The following is a 19,862-nucleotide window of genomic DNA, read 5'->3' as shown; positions in this document are numbered from 1 at the left end:
CGCTGTTTCAAACTACCAACCTCTGAGTGCAGGTCCTGCAGGATGTCTCCCAGCAGGTCGTCTTTGGACAGGTCCACGTCTTTCTACGGGAGGAAAAGAAAAACACCTTGGAGTCAGCGAGAAGGAACATGGAGGTAACAAAGCACAGTGAATGCACATAAACTGCTCAGATATAATGGTAAAGGAAAAAAAAAGTCCACCTCTGCTGGCCGCTTGACGTTGCTGTTCATGAAGAGGTTCTTGATGGTGTTGGGCTTTGATACAACAGGTTTCTTCACAGCTTTCTTTGAATCTGCTCCTTTGGCGCCTCCTTTTCCTGCAAAGACACAAAGAAAATGCATTCATCCAGCTGGACTACCCATGTTTTCCCCACGCACTAAGAAAGATAAATAAATGAGACTCTGTGATCACCTTGTTTCTTTTCGACCACGTCGTCATCCAGATCATCGTCGAAGATTTCTCTTCCATCCTCCACATATCCCGTTCCATCTGTGAGAAAACAGCCACTGCTGAGACCGACACCTCCACAACAGGCCTTTCTGTTGCACAGCACCTTGCAGCTTACCGTCATCAATGATCCAGTCATCCTCCTGCCTCTCTTGAACCATTTTAGAGTATTGGTCCTCATCCACTTCTTCATACACACCAGTGAATTCCTCCACCTAGAAGACAAACACAGATTGAAGCATGACTGCAGAAACACGAAATCCTACCTTAAGCGGAATAATATCAACAAGATTTCTGCAGTCAAATGAAAGACGTTTTACATAATTATTTAGCGTGAAATGTTCCGATATTGTTGAAAAACATACACAAAAAAATAGCACGTCACCTCATATTTGATCTTCTCTCCCTTCTTGGCTTTCTTGAGCTGCTCGAGGGCAGACTTCCTCCCAACTTTCTCCTTCTTCTCCCGCCTGGATCGAGACTTGGCCAGACCGCAGGAGTCGCCTCTATCATCTGAGAAGAAGGGTAGAAGATATTAGGTCCATATGGTCAAAATACATTTGCATTTCTCTCCACTGAATGATGTTTGTCCATGTTAGTGAGAGCTTTAAGTATGGAAACAGTACTGATGTGAAAATGCACAAACGATAGGGACACTTTGCTGTGACAGATCCACATTTAAAAATTCATACAATAGTCTCCAGAGGCCGATTACAAGACGGAAATGATCATTAAAGGTGAACTAATTTATACAGGTTGTAAATGCATTCTGTCAATGGAAACAGGTGAAAGAAAAACCTAAGCATGAAAGCTCTAATAAGAACTTAAATATACAGTTTACAGTTGAGTGGGTTGATATTGATCAAGGCTTGTGAATTCACTATTGCACTTGCTATGTGAATAACTTCAGAGTAATTCACACACGAGCTTATGATAATGAATACAAAAGGCAACAGACGATAGCAAGAAGCTAATGTCATTAGCCATCTCCGCTTTAATCTATTTAATTTAATGTGATGCTTTCTGCCTTTTTGAGCATTAATAACGCTAAACTGACGTTGTAAAATGTCTCAAAATCGACAAAATATGATAAGAGTAAGACGAGCTGAGCGGTGAGCTAGCTAACATGCTAGCTAGCTTCAGTTCATCATCGCTCTGATGCGCGAGAGCAAAGACAAAACCACTGAGCAGCGCGAGGAGGAAACTCACCGCCGTCCGGAGCCTCCATGTCTTTATCGGGGTTCGACACGGGAGCCATGAGGAGAGGTTTGCGTTTTCTTTAAAATTATTCCCTGTACTCCGTGACAGCTTCACAATGTGGAGGCGGCAGTACGTCAACAACAGATCCCCGCCAAATCGCCTTCCCGGGAAAAGTCATATGAAGGAAATGACGCCGGAGCGGGGTGAACCAATCAGATTGAATCGCTGTTCCTCACATTGGCCGCATGGTGGCAGTGTGGTGTAATGTAAAACCATCATGATGAAATGGTAATGCTGCAGAATATCTGGGGTCAGTTTTTTTTAAAAATCTGGAAAATATGCACAAAAAAATGACAAAAAATCCGCTCCAAAATCTCTGGGCCTGAAAAAAATTCAAGATTTACTTTTAGAATATGAAACAATGAGAACCCTGAGCTCCTCAGGGAAATCTTTTCTCAGAATCAAAAGAAAAAAGGAGAAGCAGCTTTTATTTCCAAGGCTTCTCACCTGCGGAACAACTTCCTGAACACCTGAGGACTACTGACACACTCACTCCTTCCAAATCAAAAGCTGTTCACGCTCAGGCTTTACAATAAGTATTAGAGTTTACTTATTTTATTGCATTTATTTTATTTTATTTTTTTTACTTGATTTAATCTCCATTCAATGCCTTTCTGAATCTCCTTGTTTTGTTATTACCTACAGATATTCTGAGTACGCAACACATGCTGCATCAATTTCAATATGTTATATATCTATTTTTCCATGCCCTCTATGTAAAAGAAAAATGCATCATAAAGGTATTAATTTAATGGTGAACTCACTAAAATGGTGTGAATCCAGCCTGAATAACTCTTGCATACTCTTAAGCAAAAGTGGATTTATGCTTCAGTGCCACACAGGAGCCAAATTACATTATGCAGTCTGCATACAGAATAATGAAGTCAGAATTATAATTGGATCAAAAATTCACAACAACTAAATCTTTTCACTGTGCCAATGTGTCACTCAGACTTTGTGGCAATTAAAGAAACCAGACAAGAAAGCAAATGAAGACATTTACTCAAACTAAAAAGAAAAGAATACATTCCATGTACAAGCAGACAGGTTTAGGTTTAGCAGCTGCCAAGAGAAGCATTTGAATAATATAAGTTAAAGTAGTGAAGTCATTTCTCAAAGGGATTCAATGAGGTATGTTTTATTTCTTCTTTCTGTCAAGGATGGCAATAGTGTGCAGTGCTATGAAGACTGTTGCATCTTTAATAGAAATCTGATGAGATATGTTTTGTTAATTACTAAACAAGACAGTTTTTATTTAGCTGTGCTATATGTTTGATATTCACACTTTCCAATGGATTAATGGGTGTTTGAAGTCAATCTTTGAGAAGTAGATGAGTTTTATCCAACAACATCCTCGTGCTGTTATTTACAGTATTCAAATGTTTCTGTATGTTTTCTAAAGATTTTTTTTCTTTGTTTCTCATAAATCTTGTGCATCACACTATCACGCAAACCATCCTCATATTAATATTCTCAGATTAGATCAGATTAAATCATTATGGTTTTTTTTCCTCTTTCCCAAAGTCACAGTTTTTCCCCTCATGTGCACCCCTACTAGGTTCGTTTCCATAGCAACTAGGCGGGTCTGTGGACGGCACAATAGATTCCTGTCCCAGTTTGGGGCCACTGAAACACTACAGTGTGCGCAATAATGAAAACACAAAGCATGTTTTGTCCCTCTTTCCTACAGTCTGGATCGTAATATTTTGGCCTGCTTCTATGGATCTACGGCACAATGGGATGACAGGCGCTTGTTCATATTGATTTTATCGACTTTGAATCCAATAGCGGGCCTGTGTTGTCTGAAATGTTATTTATATAGGTTACTGTGTGAATGGCGCTGGGGCACATTCACTTTTTCCAAAGTGGGTGACAGACGCGTGAGTGAGGTCCCTTACAAAAGGAAGAGGGATATGAATGTGCCGCCTAATAGCCGTATGGTGTACTGTAAGGTCTGCTCTATGGGACTGGGGCCCACAGTTGTCGCAGATCATCAGCAGTGAGCAGCTGATGTGCGCTTTGGACAGATGGGACGAACAGCCAGACGTCGCTCTGCTGCACTTTCTTGCGGCGCAGGAGGAAAACGAACCAACTTGGATTAAACTGAGAACTGGAGAGAAAAGGGGAATCGTGCCAGTCGGCCAAAGGAATATTTACTTCTCTTGCTTTTAATCATTTGGCACCATCACCATGGTCAAACAGCGGCGCGTCAGAGCGCATTCCTGTTGCGCAGCCGTGGCACCACTTCGCTGCAGAAGAGGACCTCTGAAGGTAAGAGCGCGTCTCTGTACCGTTATAAAAGTACAATTCAATCATACATGAATTCCTTCGTGAACAATTTAAGTTTCTCTGTGTGTGGGAAGTTTGGTATTGCAGGAAAAACAAACAATGAAAACTGTCAAAAAAGAGAACGCTCGGAGTTTCGCCAAACTTAAGCTTTTAAGTTAATGGAGTTTTTTCTCCATCGGTGCTGCCTCTATGAAATAATTGTGACTGCTCAAAGATCAGACTAGGCTCTACAGTGCACGTGAAGTGAAAGCGTGTAACCATTTGGATTTTAAATTGCCCTTATCAAGATGCAGCCTCCGTGTTTTACCCACATTTAATGAAGATTGCTTATTTGTGACACTGATCTCAGTAAGACCAATCCACGCTTGTTTTATACTCCATTCAAGTCTTTGGCCGGTCAGTGGACAGTAGTGCCACTCAGCTCTGTCTCCCTCCCTCCCTCCCTCCCTCTCTCTCTCTCTCTCTCTGATGGTCCTATGGACCACTCGGCCAATCCCCACCCATCATACTGCTGGACCGTTCCAGCTGGACCCTGATTGGCTCCTTCTTGGATCTCTCTCCTCTTTCCCGTCGCCATGGAGAAAAGCTCCCCATCTCTGCCAAGAGTCCGCAAAGATCGTTTATTGAGACAGAGATTCACTCGCAGTACTGAGAGGAGAAAATAGCTAAAATATGATGCTCACTGAAAGCTTTTAAAACATAGCATTTCACTTTATGGGTTTTATTGAAGATTCTTAAAGAATTATTCCAACTTTTTAAATTTCCTGTAAATCTTCATCTGCCATTTATTTTGTCATAATAGTTGGTATAGTGGAGGTGATCGTGGTAAACATGACACCTGAATGTGATCGTGTCACAAACATTTCACCAGTTGCAGTGTAAAAGTCTTTACATGTGGATGAATTACTTGTGGGATTCAAACAAAAAGGCCAGACAGGGACTGTGCATCATATTAATCCATAGTCACTTTACCTTTACTGGTTTGGAAGAAACAAGAAGAAGCATGTAAGTTACTAAATGTGTTTTCTGGTTGGCACTCACATGTTCAATAGAAACTGTTATAACCAAGGAGTGAGAGTTCCTCTCAGTTTGTCCTCTTTGCAGCAGGGGATCAGAGAGGAGGAGGAGGAGGAGGGAGAGAGGCAGAGCAGAGAGTGGGCGGGGGGAACAGAGGAAGGAGCAAAAGACAGAGTGGTGAGGAGAGAAGCATCATCTCACTGATGCTGAGTCACATAACAGAGGGACCACAGCTGCATCCCATGAGTCTTTGGGAATAATGGAGGAGCTGGAACACACCTGCCCCCATCCCCGGACGGTAGGGCGTCTTTGCCTGTGCGATTTCGTGTCTTGCAGTGTGTGTTTTGTGTTTGGAGTGTGGGTAACAGGGGAGAGGAGGCAGACAAAGAGTCCTGCTCTCTCCCCCTGGTTACGAAACACGTCCTGTATAGCATGTGGCTGTGGGAGAGATGTGGAGAGTGCTGAGTGGACAGTGTCTGATTTCAAGCGCTCTGCCAAAGGAGAAATGGGTTTACAAAGCAGACAACATAGCCTGAATGTCCTGCTGAGGGGGCACTGCCGCAGTGAGGACAGAGAGCCTCCTGTGTTTGGATACTCCGTCTCTTTATCCTCTTTGGTGTAATCCCTCATTCTGGCACCGATCTTCATCCAAACTCCTCATCTTACCTTTCCCTCATCTCCCTCTTATCTGGAAATTCTTCTTATTCTTGTGAGACGAGCTTCTCCTAACTGTTGTTATTGTCCCACATCCCAAATGCCCGCATTTCACCCCCTTTTTTCCCCCCCCCCCATCTTTAATCCTCTTTATGCCAGATGTTCTTAGCCTGTGCCAGAGCAGGCTTTACGCTGACCGTCCTCACAGGCCCCGGCCATACGTACAGCGTGAGCTCTGCTGTCTGCTTTGTGCTGACTGTTTGTAAGCTAACACATCATGAGAATGGAGAGCGATGAGGTTACTCCTTTAGCTGCCGTACGGCCGCAGCTCCGAAATTCATTCAGGCACAACGGTGATGAAAATGGGCAGTTTGTGAGCGATTGACCAGCACAGGCTGAAGTGGATTCCTAACACCTTAGAGAGAGTTTCATGTTAGTAACTCTATTAAAAACGTATGATGTACCTTCTCTTGTCTTATAACAAAATCCTCCCCCAGCTTTTTAACAGCTCTGATTTGCAAACCTGCTTTTCTCTCATATCGATGCTGCATTTCAAGTTTAAGATTTAGCAGCACTCACACATTCAAAGTGTAAACACATATGATGATGTTTTTTCTAGCAGTTGAATCTCCTGCAAAATGTTTTAAGATCAGCACCAGACAGTGATTTATGCCGCCTCTCCGATGTCTACATTTTTGAGCAAACTCAAATATGAGTTGATCTTCACTAAAAATGCTTTGCTTGAAATGTGCTGGAGTGTAGAGATAATCAGCAGACAAGCTGTTTTCGTCGTAGATGGTTTTGTTTTTCAGCAAAACGCTTAAATGCTTTGAGGGGTGAATCCAGAGAGAAGTGTGGGATTTCGTCTGTTTCCACCTCTGATTCCCCGTGCGATGGTTACTGGTTCCCTCCTCTCTTTTCTCGTGGAGCATCATGGCCGTCCTGTCTCTGCCGCCTGGTTACGACGCCTGTGTCCTCCTCGGGGACCGAATGTTGTCATCCTGCTCTGACACTCCCACCGCTTTCTGCTCTTCGTACTCCCCTCCTTTTTGTTGTCTCTAACGTGAATGAGATCCAGTGAATATTCCCCGCAGTCAACAGATGGCACACGAAGACAAAATTTCAGACGGGCTCACTCTGCAACACTTTAACCTTGATGGTACAACATGTAGGAAGGCGGACCGTCTCTGAATCTGCCCTTGCCGTGTCTTTTCCTGATTCCCCACTGATAACCATGCTCACTCATCCTTATATGATTAATATTAATTCACCTTTTTTTCTCCTTCAGTTGAGCTAATTTATTAAAAAGCTTTGACTTCAGTGGCCCTGTCCTTAATTTCTGCCCTGTGTTGATTCGCATACTGTAGCTAAAGCCAGTGTGTGCTCCGCCTCACACGGAGATCAATAACACTGAGTGCAGCTCCGTCTATATCTGGAGCTATTGTCCTGATATGGAACAGGCACCAGTGGTCAATATCTTAATGGAGATTCCTGTAAGTGGGAAGGACGTGGAAACTGAGGCGCACTGAGTGGCACACAAGGAATAAGTGGAGGGGGGGGGGGGGGTTCAGAGTCGACTTTGGGATTCAGTGGAGGCTTTCAGTCGTTTTTTCCACCCATGACTTTTCCACTTTGTGCCCCAGACGCTGACGGAGCCCGCCATCTTCGCCAGGGAGACCAGCTGTGACTGCCGAGCGCCTCATGAGAAACTCACCATCGCTCAGGCCCGCAGAGGCACCCCGGGTAGGCCTCCTCCCGCCCTGCTTCCTTCCTTTTTTCCATTTCCTCCCACATGACCTCTTTCTGAGCTCTGATGGAATCTTTCATCACTTTTATTTACGACCCGAGCCTTATCGTTGACTAACACTGCCCCGCTGTGTGCCCACAGTGGATCGGCCAGTCAGAGTCTACGCAGATGGCATCTTCGACCTGTTCCACTCTGGACACGCTCGCGCTCTCATGCAGGCCAAGAACCTCTTCCCCAACACCTACCTCATCGTAGGAGGTGAGACTCCACTTCAACGCCACCAAAACGGCAGCTCACTGGTCCGAGGGGAACGACTGGCATTTCGTTTTTATCTGCAGTGTGCAGCGACGAGCTGACCCACAAGTACAAGGGCTTCACCGTCATGACGGAGCACGAGCGCTACGAGGCGCTGAGGCACTGCCGCTACGTCGACGAGGTTCTGAGGGATGCGCCGTGGACTCTGACGCCGGAGTTCCTGGAGAAACACAAGGTAGGCTGGTGAGGATGTACACAATGTCTGGTATATATACAGGTTCTGAGTACTAAATGTGTTTATCTGCTGGAATCAAATTAGAGTGTTATTCTGTGACATGCATGTATATTATATTTTGGATAATTTAGCCGAACGCTCCTTCTCCTCTTGATATGTATTGCACTTCGTCCTTCACATTCACTGGCTGTGTGTCTGTGACTGTGGACGTGGAGACTAAATTAATTCAGAGACATGGCGTCACCCCTGGTAACAGGATCAACCCGCTGAGGATGACTCATAACAGCAAAATTTATCAGCACTCTGAGACACTTTGTGACGATCTGTGTAGTTTTTTTTGTGAACTCTGCCTTTGAGATCATAAACTTTGGAAAGCTTTAAACGTTATGTGTTTTCTTCCGTGCGCTACATGTCCTTTGACTGTGCCTCAGATCGATTTTGTGGCTCATGATGATATCCCGTACTCCTCAGCAGGAAGTGAGGACGTGTATAAACACATCAAGGAGGCAGGTCAGTCTGTGAAGCCCTGGGACGACACATTTGCATTCCCAATCTACGCAACACCTCAAACTGTGTGTGTCTTGTGCGTTTTCCAGGGATGTTTGTGCCCACGCAACGGACCGAAGGAATTTCAACCTCTGATTTAATAACCAGAATCGTCAGAGATTATGACGTCTACGCCCGGCGCAACCTGCAGCGGGGCTACACGGCCAAGGAGCTGAACGTCAGCTACATCAATGTAAGAGGGTTATATTAATCTAAAAACTAAAAGAAAAAGAAAATAGCTGCCATTTAAGTCAATGCAAAAGAAATTAGTTCATAAAATTTGTGAAAATTACAACGTGAAAACTTAAAATAATCCTCAAAATTATGTTTAATGTAAACAGTCATGCCTTCTCCATTTTAAAAGGTCTATAAATGCTTCGTTTCACCATTTGATTCCCTCAGGAGAAGAAGTACCGGCTCCAGAACCAAGTGGACCGCATGAAGGAGAAGGTCCGGACGGTGGAGGAGAAGAGCAAACACTTCGTTTACCGCGTGGAGGAGAAGAGTCACGACCTCATCCAGAAGTGGGAAGAGAAGTCCAGAGAGTTTATTGGCAACTTTCTAGAACTTTTTGGACCTGATGGGACGTGGGTAAGAGACACCAGACCGGGGATGACATTCATATATGCTCACTATGTGCGTCTCATGACTGATTGAACTGAAATTTTGCTCGGTTTTCTCAAAATTTGTGGTTTCCCTCTGTATGTCTGTTACAGAAACAAGTGTTTCAGGAGCGCAGTGGCCGGATGTTATCCTACGCTCTGTCTCCCAGAGAGTCGCCCTGCAACAGCCCCCCACGCGAACTGTCCCCCCTCCGCTCCCCGTCCCCGCCGTCCCCCCCAGCCCGCTGGCACAACGCACGGCCCTCGCCCCCCGCCTCCCCCAAAGGAGCGTCTGCCTCTATAAGCAGCATGAGCGAAGGCGACGAAGACGAGAAGTAGACGGACTCTTGACCCGAACACGCGCACACACACACTCACACACACACACACACACACACACACACAAACACACTGCTCACATTTACTGAACACTGGCTGTAAAAACTGAAAGAGTTTTCCTCACGGATGCTGCAGCTCAGAGCTGCAGAGGCCAGAAGCCATCGCTGTCTCTGTCGTCTGGGCAAACCGAGAGAAAGAGGAAGGACGAAGAGGATTTGTGTGCACGCCACGGCGTCACATATTGTGCAAGAATCCCGTGTAACAGCTTCAGACTGGATTTGCTTTGGATTGTCCAGCACCGACAGAGACCATCAAACAGCCTGCTGATAGTTTCATCTCAGTTTTGGTTCATTTATGTTACTTTACTGACACTTTTAGGAGTTTTCTTGTGGCCTCTTACTTCTGAAGAGGCACAAAGCTACAGAAACATTCTGTCTGACATTCTTTCACGTGTTAATGTAAACTGGAACTGCTTACGTCCGTCACTCTGTGATGTTGTGCTTGATGAACTGCTCGAACTGGTAAGGATACACTGGACTCCATGAGAAGCAGGAATGACACAGAAATGACCTTTTTTGCTATGAGACACTTAGTTTGCACCGATTTTGCATCCGAATCACCAATAAAGGAATCACTTCACCCTTGTTTTTTATGGCTGAAGCAGTGTAATGACCCCCTTTTAAAGAATTCTGTGCAAAAAAACCTTGATAACCCAACTGTGAGCAGAGAAGAAAGTTTTCCAGACAAAAATCATTTTACATTCATGAAAATGCATTTTGTTATTAGATGATAGTGAAAACCGAATTTGTTCGAAAGCAGTGGTTTTTAAAGTGTTGGGGAGGCTCCCAGAGAGCTTCAGAGAGGAGAATCAGGCAGACGCTTTCCTTTTAGGTGGAGTTTAAAACTAATAATCATGTAGTAAAACGTACATTTTCAGAAATTCTTAAATTAAAATGTTAAAACAATCCTTAGTGTAAAAATATCAATGTAACCGTTGATACTTGCAGACTAGTTGATAAAAAAAAAATTAAATATAAAGAAGTTTGGTTTTTTAACCAATTGATCCTAACAGCCATTAATAATATTAAAATATTTCAAAAAGTCATTCAAGCTCTGTGAGCCTCCCACACCTCAAAAACAATTGTTCTAAACTCCCGATCACCGAAATATCCTTCCAGCACCTGATGCATATGCGACCAAACAGCCTTTTTGTCAACTCCTTGAATGTAAGGCGAGTCTTAGAGACTCCACCTAATAAACAAAAGTAATCACACACATCTGTAGTTACACTGAACACACACATGCAAATTCTTCAGGCCTGCTGCCTGATGAACGCTGCCTGTCACCATTTACATATTTTAAAGAGTGTAGATTTTCACTAATAAAAAGCCATGAATAAAAAAAACAGTTTTCAATAATTTCAGATATTTTTTGGCTCACTGTAATATGATGTCAGCTGTCTATAATAATAATAAAAAAGAAAGATGACAGACGTTGATGATACTTGAAATCTTTACAAGCTGAAGCTCTCTGGGTAAAAAGGCTTTTCAAAGCCTGAACAAGCCTCGTTGTTTTTGTCGCTTTGATTGGAAAAACGTCACAACCTTTTGGTCGGGTCTGCTCACAAAAAAGACTGGAGCAGCAGATCTCACTTCCACCCCACGGACACAGCAACCAACCCCAATGCAATGTAAAGAAACACTAATGTCCTGTACACACTACCTGTCGATCTGCACTATATGTACAAACTTTGGGAATGTGTCTTGTTTTTTTTAAATTTCAACATTTAAATGGCCTGATATGTAAATAAAACAAAATCGTATAACAGAAAGCGAATGAAGTGGATTTTTACATTTTTCTTCTCGTCAAGACAATGGAGAGGGATCACGTAACACGTAACAGCAAATGTCTTTATTGTCAGGTTGGACATTATTAATCTCATGCTGAATCACATTTGTAAGACTGCTCTAGGACAGGCGCAGCTTCATGTTTGCATATCTCTGCACGGCTGAGTCTGTGAATGCTCTAAGCTGAATGTACAACAGGCTGGAAAACACAGCGGCCACTCCACACTGGCTGCATACGCAGCATAGATAATATATATATATACAGAAATCATACCGTCTAAAATAGTGTCAGCTACTGAACATCAGTCATGAGTGAGCTGAAGTGAGTGTCGGTTGAGGAGACCCATATATATATATATATAAATATACAGCATTTCCCTTTCCATTACAGCAGATTCCTGACGGAGCATCACTCGAGACTGGCAGGTTGCGGATTCATTGGCAGTGACAAAATCTTACAGCGAGGGGCCGAAAATGGAGAAGTGGTTTCCATATCAATTCTTATTTTATTTCACCTGCTGGAGGGGACGAGAGAAGGACGTCACTCCAGACTGTTGATGTTTCTGTGTTCGAGTGCAACCAGTGGTACCAAGTTTGGCCGATTTGAAGAGAACTATACTAAATAAAGTGCATTAAAGGGCTCCTGAAGAGGATTCATCTGATAAAAACTGAAAGATCTGTTGCAATATGTGTCTACAGATGCCTAACCACATGGCCCTCTGCTATTAACTTATACTGCATGATTTCTTGTTGGAAAAACAGGACAACGTCCCTTCCAAAAATACAAGACGTCGACAGTCTGTGGTCCTCAAAAGTAATCATGTGCCCAAGATGAAGGCAAAGTCTCATAATATTGTGAGAATAACATTAAGTCCTATTTGTTATATTGTTCCTCTTGTAAGAAGAGCGGTCACCTTCAGCATTCTGACACATTCAGTCATGACGAACCGTGATCACATTCGATCAGAAGACTCAGGATTAGTATTACAAGAGACACGAGGCAGCACTGTTAGGAGAACTGGTCCAAGCCGGCAGATCTTACAAGTTATTTTGCAGGATCGCACGAGGAAATGCACAAGTTTTCACTTGTTTCTTGCAGCAGGTCCAGTTTCTTTCCCGGAAGGTTTCGTACAATACATGACGCTGGTGTGGTTGAAGCTACATGAGTGAGAATGCTGGCGTGGCGGCGTTTCACTAGCATCTGAACGACGCTCCTTTGGTTCTTTAATAACTGCTCAGGTGAACACAGAGCTGGGCTGGAGAATGTGATGAGGGTGAGAGCAGCAGCTGCTAATGCTCGGGGGGGGCGGGGGGGACACTGGTTAATCTCTAAAGAAGTAAAAGATGAACAAACAAAACAGCACAAATCAACTTTCTCCCTTAAAAACATCATTCAAGTTACAATGGAGCCTTCAAGGCTGGTTAAAAAAACAAAAACAACACACGAAACACACTAAGAGCTTAAGAAATAAGGCTTTCCGTCTTTGACAAGAAATAAAAATCTGGACTTCTCAGTCTTAAAAATGAGACGTACTCATCATGCATTGCTTTTTATATATATTTTGTTTTCCCCCCCAAAAGATATCAATTCTCAACTATAAATAACTTCCTGTTATTTTCTCAGACTGAAACACAGTGCCAACAAAAAAAAAACGTCTTTATTATGCCAATGACACACTGGCCTAATTGTGCGTTGAGTCAAATGTGTCCTCCAGCGGAAGGAAACGAAACCTCCTCCTCCTCCTCCTCCTCCTCTTCCCATCTGAAGAGAAACCCGAACCCACTGACTCTGCCTGTGTTTGGAGGAGGGACACACACATACATACACACACACACACAGCACAAGCCTTCACTGATGGTGGGAAAGAGACTTAATCAGCAGTGCACGGCTCGCTCAGCCACACGGAGCGGCGGCCGAGTCAGCGGGGACGGGGCGGGCCAAGCTGCACGAGACGGAGGGGGAAACAGCGGCGATGCAGCAAATTCAGTCGGAGAACATCGGATTTTGAAGATCGAAAATCTACAACTGCATCATGAAAACGAAAGAAGAAGGAAAAAAAAAAAAAAAAACCTACAGCTAGAGTTCAGTGAAAGCTACGCTGATGAAGGTCGTTGCCACGGGGTACGGGTTTAAGCCAAGGTCGTTCATCCTTTCCAAAGCCTCGAAAAGCACTGGAATGCGAAAGGAAGTCCGACTCGAAACCAGGCGTGGACCCAGGGGCGACCTTCATCGTGCGTGCGCCGTGCGGGGCGGGCGGGGGGGGGCGTTTGGGCTCCCGGTGGAGTGCTTCGCCGGCGCCGCCGGGCAGAGTTATCTGTTGGCCTTGTATTTGGACTTGCTGGCGTCGCGGGGCTCCTTGCTGGGGTTGCTCCAGTCGTCCGCCTCGGGGCTGGTCTTGTAGTGTCGCAGCGCCGACTTGTTGAAGACGGGCAGGCGCTCGAACGACTCGCTGGACAGCGCCTGCGAACACGGCGGAAACGACACGTGAACGCCGAGGAGACTGTAAACCGAAGAGACGATTCTGCCACGTGTGAAGGTCAACGTCAGCCGATCTCCTGGTTTAGGGTGTGAACGCCATACCAGATGAGGATCACATGTTCGAAACATACTCCTGGCATGACATGCGTACTAACTTTACCTTCAGATAGATGACGGCGTCCGTGCCCACTCCCTCCATGGAGTAGAGTTTCAAATCGCCCTGGAAGTACCGGGCGTAGAGCCTGGAAATGGGCAAGCCGTAACCAAAACCGGCCTGTTTCAGAAGGAAAATGATCCAATTTAATTTCCCATTGGAGATAAAAGAGTTTTTTTTTGTTTTTGTTTTTTTTTGGCCTCTGATGTTGGAAGTGATTTGTTGATCGGAGCGTACCAGGGGGACGGTTCCCGGCTCCAGGCTCGGCGTCGGGGCCGTGGAGTACATGTAGTTAAAAAGACGGTCGATCTTCCTCAGAGGAACTCCTCCTCCTCGGTCACTGATCTGGAAGAGGAAGCGACGGAGCAGGCGAAGATTAAACACTCTGAGAACACGACTCAATTTGAAGAATTTGTGAGGCTTTTCACCTTCACTGAGAGATCCTCCTTTCCCAGAGTGACTTTGGCCTTGACTGGAGGTAATCCCTCGCTGCTGTTCTCATGAAGCTCCACTGTTGCTCTCATCGAGTTCTGCAGACGCCGGCAGAGTTCATTAACTCGGCTCAGCATGGCCGCTGACACAATTACACTCAAATCACATTGCTCATTACATCTAGTCCTTCATTAAGCGCTTTAATTTAGTAGCCTTCGGAATTTCATCCACATTCTTTCCAAACTAACCCATCTGAAGCGACTGATCCAGTAAACTACAGGATTTCCTGCACTTTTGTTTTAATGCATTAAAGTTGGTAAAGTCTGGGAAAACAGCAGCGTGGCTCACCTTGAAGAGCTCGAACAGCATGTGGAAGAGATGAGACGGCACGTACACGGCCTGGATGGGCTTCTTCGGATTCTTCACTGCGAGAGGTGACAAGATTAAAGAGACCAACCCGCCTCCTCCAAACATAATGACACGGCCGACTCGCTGTAATTGTTACCAGGCTAAATCTGGACTCCCACATCTGTAAACAGTGGGAGCCAGCGGTCCTCAAAGTGAAAGGCGGGACAGATTTCTAAACTTTTTACTGCCTTTAAATCTCAACATGCGAACTTCAAGAAATCTAAAATGACTACCTGTAACTCATAGCTTTACAGTACTGAGACGGATTAACTTTTTCTTACTGTTGAACTCTTCAATCTTGAGCTCCGGGGCGGCCATGTAGTACTTCTCGCACAGCATCTTGGCAGTGTCATAGGCATCTGAGATCAAACAAACAAACGAAAAGAATAATCTCACACAGAGCAGGCGTCGTGCTTTCTGTTTGTTTTGAGACTCTCGTCACAGGTCGGCTCAAAAAAGTAGCATCTGTCCCTTGCTGGGTTGCTAAGAGCTTTGGATCCTCGCTGAAGGAATTTCTATCAAATAAACAAAGCTCGGCGTGCAAGAGGTTATGTTTGATTACTGTCCCAGCTGAACGGGACCGATGTGAAATAAGAAGATTCTGAGACATTGTTTGGCTGCTTCATAATGATGATATTATTATACAGTAAACATCAAAGAGGAGTCCACACTGCTTCAAAATACTGGCAGCGTGTCGTGAATTAAACTCCATGTTTCTGCCTTTATTTACAGTGTCCCTTCTGTTTGGTGCCAGAGCTTCTAGAAAAACACGGTGTCTCCCTCAAACCTGCGTTTCTCTGTTGGGGCGTGTAAAAAACACCCTGCTAGTGAAAGATACTTTTCTATCAAATAAAGTGTGAGGATCCTGTTTGCCGATTCATAAAGGTTCATGCACTCACCCCTGACGACTTCGGCCACATTGCAGGTGGGATCGATGCTGCCGATGTGTTTGGGGTGGGCCGGGTTGGTGTCGTTACCAAACAGCAGAGCTGAAACGCCAAACACGCAGGAATTAAGACTCATTTGGACTCAGAAAGTACAAATAATCAACGGGAATGCAAGTTCTGACTCACTGTGCTGGTTGATGAGCATGCGGAAAGAGATGCGGTTGGTGTAAAAGCGGTCGAGGAAATACTGCGTGTTGCTGCTGGTGAAGGGGTCGAAAGCCGAACTTCTCCTTGTACTCGATGACTCCCTGGGCCATGGTGGGAACCACGTCGTTGTGGCGGTTACGGATCTCAATCAGGAGCTCCAGGAAACTAAACATTAGCGCAAACAGACAATTTAAAATACACTAAGCTGAAGAAGATTTCGTATTTTGCAATTAATTCAAACAGCTGACAGATCACGCCGAGTGTCATGGCTGGACCTTATGGGTAAATATATGCGTAATTCTAATCTAATTCGAGTCATAAAAATATATGTGAAAGTTCAAGTCCGGCCAGGACAAACACTGATCTTAATGTCACAATTTCCAGTGAACTGAACAGTCCTCGGAAGTGTGTTCAGTAAACAGAGCAGCCCAACCAAATTCCTGCGTGAGTTTATCGAGCGCGCCAGCTGTTTATCAGACGGGTATTGTTATAGTGTAAACACACAGAGCTACCTGGGCAGGCAACAGAGATCTGTGTACAGTAAAGGTACAGTGAAGATTAGAAGCAGTGGAAAAAACAGGCCGCCTGATTGACGGAGAAACACAAATACTGTACTTTCATTCACACTTCGGTCTGGGGACACTCACTCGTTCAGCGCGACGGTGTCCTCTGGCTTTCTGTTCTCATAATCCAGCAGATCCACAAAGCTCTGCATGTACCTAAGGAAAAAGCACAAGTTTACAAACTAAAACATTCAGGGTCAATCTTGGTCACTGTACTTCATGCATAAACCAATTGAGCTGTGGTGGAGTACCTCAGGGATCAGTCCTGGGTCTTCTGCTTTTTTTTAATTTTGTTTTTTTAAATACATGCTGACTCATGGAAGCATAATACAGTATGTGGACACTATAATTTTTTTTTATTTCATGCAAATGGAACTAAGCTCTATTTTAATCTTACAAATAACACCCACATAATCGCTGCAATCATTTTGATTATTCCTAATTCGACACAGCATCACATCCCACAACAGTTTGACTCACTAAACACTGTTCACAAGAAATCTGGATAAGTTTTGACATGGCCTCGATTTCAATCAACACAATAAACACAACGTCCAGTCCTGTTGGGTTCTGATCGAACTGTAAATACAGGCCTTTGTGATAATTTAGATTTCTATTGAAAACACACCTTTTTTAATTGTAGTTTTTTAAATGTCAAATCATCTCTTGACTCTTTGGGTCAAGCAGGAAGAAGTTTGTTGTTTAAAGTTTAATTCTATTTGTTGAGTTTGAGGTGAAGCACAGTGTAAAACCCCTCAGCGATGAGGGTTGAAAGCTGTGTCTTACCATTTCTGGACCAGTTTGACAGAGGGCTGACTCAGCAGGTTTTCAGGCAGCAGGTTGACCTCCCTCATGGTGTTCGCCAGCCGCACAGGCAGCTCCTTTCGCAGGAACATGTAGGAGGTCTTCTCACATGCATTGTCCCTGCCTGAGAGAAAAGTCGTCATTAAATTTGATGGCGCTTAATCACTGGCAGAGACAAAAAACGCCTGGAAGCTTTGGGTTAATCTTTCCACAAACAGATTAAAAAAAAAAAAAATGTTCAGACGTGTGTTTACCCACTTTTATCTTTTATAATAGTCATATATTACATGATGGACTTTGCCTTGAAAAAACAGCCGAGGTTGTGTATTTGTTTCCCAAAGTTATGGAAAAACTAAACACTGCGCATGAATGTTAACTTCATATCCATTACTTGAAATTTAGAGTACACAGTGATCAAATTATTTACATTCTAGAGGATGTGTATATTTTATGTTCAAAAGAAATTTGTTTTCCTGTAGCTGGTTGATGGTGCAGCCTGACCCCATCAGGCCGGGGCGTCAGCTCCACAACACAGTGACAGTTTCACATGCATATCTAATGAAGGTTTCACCCGACCGAACAGCTTCTATCGTGACACAATATAAAGAACTAATGAGGCCTTCCTGAACTGGCACACTCCCTAACAGCATGCCTCATTTCATGCTTCTCTTTTTATGGTTGTGAATAAGTAACTTTGTTTCCACTCTGATCATTTCAGCGCTTTGGCATGTTTGTCTTGTGAAGCACACTTGAGCATTCTCCATGCACCCTGCAGAAGAGATCTGTCATATAAATATAAAGCGATGTGGAGCTGAAGATGAGGACCGGTACAGGATCACAGCAAAAGCCAACAACGTACATATATCCAATTTAAAGACAATCAAACAAATGAAACTGTCACTGCTCCTTCATCGTAATCCTAATCATCCTTAAACCCATTAGTGGACATAAAGTGATTCTAGATCCCTCAGCAAATTGGATTGCCAAAGGTGTTGTTGTGAAAAATAGCGACAAGTTAAAACTCCTAGAAGACACAGGCGGGTTATACATCAGAGCAGGAGGGAGACACGCGCAGACTGTCCAGGGATGATGTGTCATTTTCAAAAACCAAGGTTATATTTGGTCAACTGCTCTCTGCTCTCCTGACATGGACAAGACATTTGTGCTGCTTACAAGTGTTGCACACTTCCTGCTCTTCAGATGCGCTCCACAGCTGTGAGGGCACATTATGTAACAGACATGACAGTGTTTAATCAGAGGTGGATTAAAAGAAAAGCCTTGAGCGCGACCACAAGATGCAATTGATAAGTGTCATCTTGTGCTCAGACAAGCACAGATAATGAGTGTATCTGTCAGAATGTGATGATCTTGAAAGGGGAACAATGTGGGGATTCAGTTCTAAAACAATCAATTTGAAAATCTAACAAGTCATGCTGAGAATTCCTGAAATAAACCTGGAAAAACGAGGAAGACTTGTTGAGTAACCGGATACCTCTAGTAAAGGTTTACACTCACCACTGCCTACGTGCAGTTGCCCCTGTCGGTGAGCCTGCATATCATGTTCACATGGTAAACAAACGTGGAAAATAAATGCTGCCGCACATGGGGCACCAACAAACAATAAATAATCATATACTGAATGAAAACAGATTCATATGTCATGTCAGCATGGAATGGAGGTCTTTTCTTGTGTGTTGTTTTTCTTTTTCTCCTATTAATAGCAAGTCACTGCTTGGACGTGACATCTAAGAAATCTGCTGTTTCAGCTCATAAAAAGTCAATAAACGTGAAACCAATAAAAGGCCCCGTGGTTTCTTTACAATAAGCGAGTCATTGTTGTGAGATCCTTTATGATGACAGACCTCCCACTACTCACCGAAATCCAAAAACTGCTTGATGGAGAGCGGCGACGGGGAAAACCGAGAGTAATACTCGATTTTGGGGTTGGCGTTTTTCAGCAGCGACGCGAAGATCCTCATTTTGAAAGTTTAGACGGCGATGCCGAGTGACGAGGATGAGTGTGAAGAACGCGGTCCATTCATCCCCGGCGAGTCTGACCGAGACACGGAGAGCAGCGCACAGCCAGCGGCGGCCGCATCTCCACCGGCCCGGCCCGGCACGGCTCGGCACAGCGGAGAACGGAGGAGAGGAGAGGCCGGCGGACACCCGCACGCGAGATCAGCCCGCTGGAAGCAAGACGAAACGGCCTCGATGCAGCTTCCTGAATCGGTCTACATTTCTAGATGCGCGGACGACACCAACGCCACAAAGTCACGCAAAAAATGATATGTAAACTTCCGGGGCGGCTTTTCAAAATAAAAAGCGGAACGCCTGAAGCGAGGATTAACAAAAGTGGAGGCAATAAAAACAAGTTCCAGAAGAGAAAAATTAACTAAGAATATAATTTATAATCTAATTTAGCTCTGCATTAATAACACATAAGTGCATTAAAATATTAAACATTTAATATTTGTTAATATTCCCCAATAAACATCACAATAATGACAAATGAAATTGAATGATTTTATTTTTGAACTTTTTTTTATTGAGAATAATGTAAGGAGTCTTGCAGGATGGAGCAGGAGCACGAACACTCACCTCACAGCGAGAAAGCTGTGGGTTTAAGTACTGCCTGTGACTTTTTGTGTGGAGTTTGCATGTTCTCCATGTGCATGCATGGCTTTCCACTT

General features: G+C 44.2%; 3 protein-coding genes across 7 annotated transcripts in view; 1 reads left to right on the top strand and 2 right to left on the bottom strand.

The window, feature by feature from the left end:
- pola1 (polymerase (DNA directed), alpha 1) overlaps window positions 1-1,791 on the bottom strand; it is a 49,393-nt gene extending 47,602 nt beyond the window's left edge. For all 4 annotated transcript variants that reach the window (XM_030099181.1, XM_030099182.1, XM_030099183.1 and 1 more), the window contains exons 1-6: window positions 1,657-1,791; window positions 833-960; window positions 566-662; window positions 412-489; window positions 201-316; window positions 21-83 (exon numbers count right to left, since the gene is read on the bottom strand). In XM_030099181.1, the coding sequence (XP_029955041.1) occupies window positions 21-83; window positions 201-316; window positions 412-489; window positions 566-662; window positions 833-960; window positions 1,657-1,705 (531 nt within the window). In that variant the 5' untranslated portion in view covers window positions 1,706-1,791. The remainder of the gene's footprint in view (window positions 1-20; window positions 84-200; window positions 317-411; window positions 490-565; window positions 663-832; window positions 961-1,656) is intronic.
- Window positions 1,792-3,897: 2,106 nt separating this feature from the next.
- On the top strand, window positions 3,898-11,198 carry pcyt1ba (phosphate cytidylyltransferase 1B, choline a). Of its 2 annotated transcripts, none has more exons than XM_030099187.1 (8): window positions 3,898-3,978; window positions 7,311-7,410; window positions 7,556-7,672; window positions 7,753-7,904; window positions 8,336-8,414; window positions 8,501-8,643; window positions 8,853-9,041; window positions 9,167-11,198. In XM_030099187.1, the coding sequence occupies exons 1-8, from the start codon at window positions 3,898-3,900 to the stop codon at window positions 9,389-9,391; spliced, it is 1,086 nt and encodes a 361-aa protein (XP_029955047.1). In that variant the 3' UTR covers window positions 9,392-11,198. The 2 variants fall into 2 exon arrangements, with proteins under 2 accessions (XP_029955047.1, XP_029955048.1); XM_030099188.1 differs by lacking the exon at window positions 3,898-3,978 and adding an exon at window positions 5,136-5,311.
- An 89-nt stretch (window positions 11,199-11,287) lies between these two features.
- On the bottom strand, window positions 11,288-19,450 carry pdk3a (pyruvate dehydrogenase kinase, isozyme 3a). Its single transcript, XM_030099186.1, is given in 12 exon segments — window positions 11,288-13,699; window positions 13,878-13,991; window positions 14,109-14,216; window positions 14,300-14,401; window positions 14,652-14,728; window positions 14,993-15,070; window positions 15,611-15,700; window positions 15,785-15,875; window positions 15,877-15,970; window positions 16,453-16,524; window positions 17,155-17,296; window positions 19,049-19,450. Coding segments are annotated over 12 exon segments (1,221 nt in total). The 5' UTR covers window positions 19,152-19,450; the 3' UTR covers window positions 11,288-13,549.
- Window positions 19,451-19,862: the final 412 nt, after the last annotated feature.

Source organism: Salarias fasciatus, chromosome 9 (genome assembly GCF_902148845.1).
Source record: "Salarias fasciatus chromosome 9, fSalaFa1.1, whole genome shotgun sequence".
Classification (NCBI taxonomy): domain Eukaryota; kingdom Metazoa; phylum Chordata; class Actinopteri; order Blenniiformes; family Blenniidae; genus Salarias; species Salarias fasciatus.
The sequence above is the reverse complement of the archived record's forward strand: the minus strand, read 5'-3'. Positions and strand labels throughout refer to the sequence as shown.

Coding starts and splice junctions, on each gene's coding strand:
- pcyt1ba (XM_030099187.1), top strand. CDS start 3,898: ATGGTCAAACAGCGGCGCGTCAGAGCGCATTCCTGTTGCGCAGCCGTG. Junction 7,905..8,335: donor AGTTCCTGGAGAAACACAAG/GTAGGCTGGTGA, acceptor ACTGTGCCTCAG/ATCGATTTTGTGGCTCATGA. Junction 8,415..8,500: donor TAAACACATCAAGGAGGCAG/GTCAGTCTGTGA, acceptor TGCGTTTTCCAG/GGATGTTTGTGCCCACGCAA.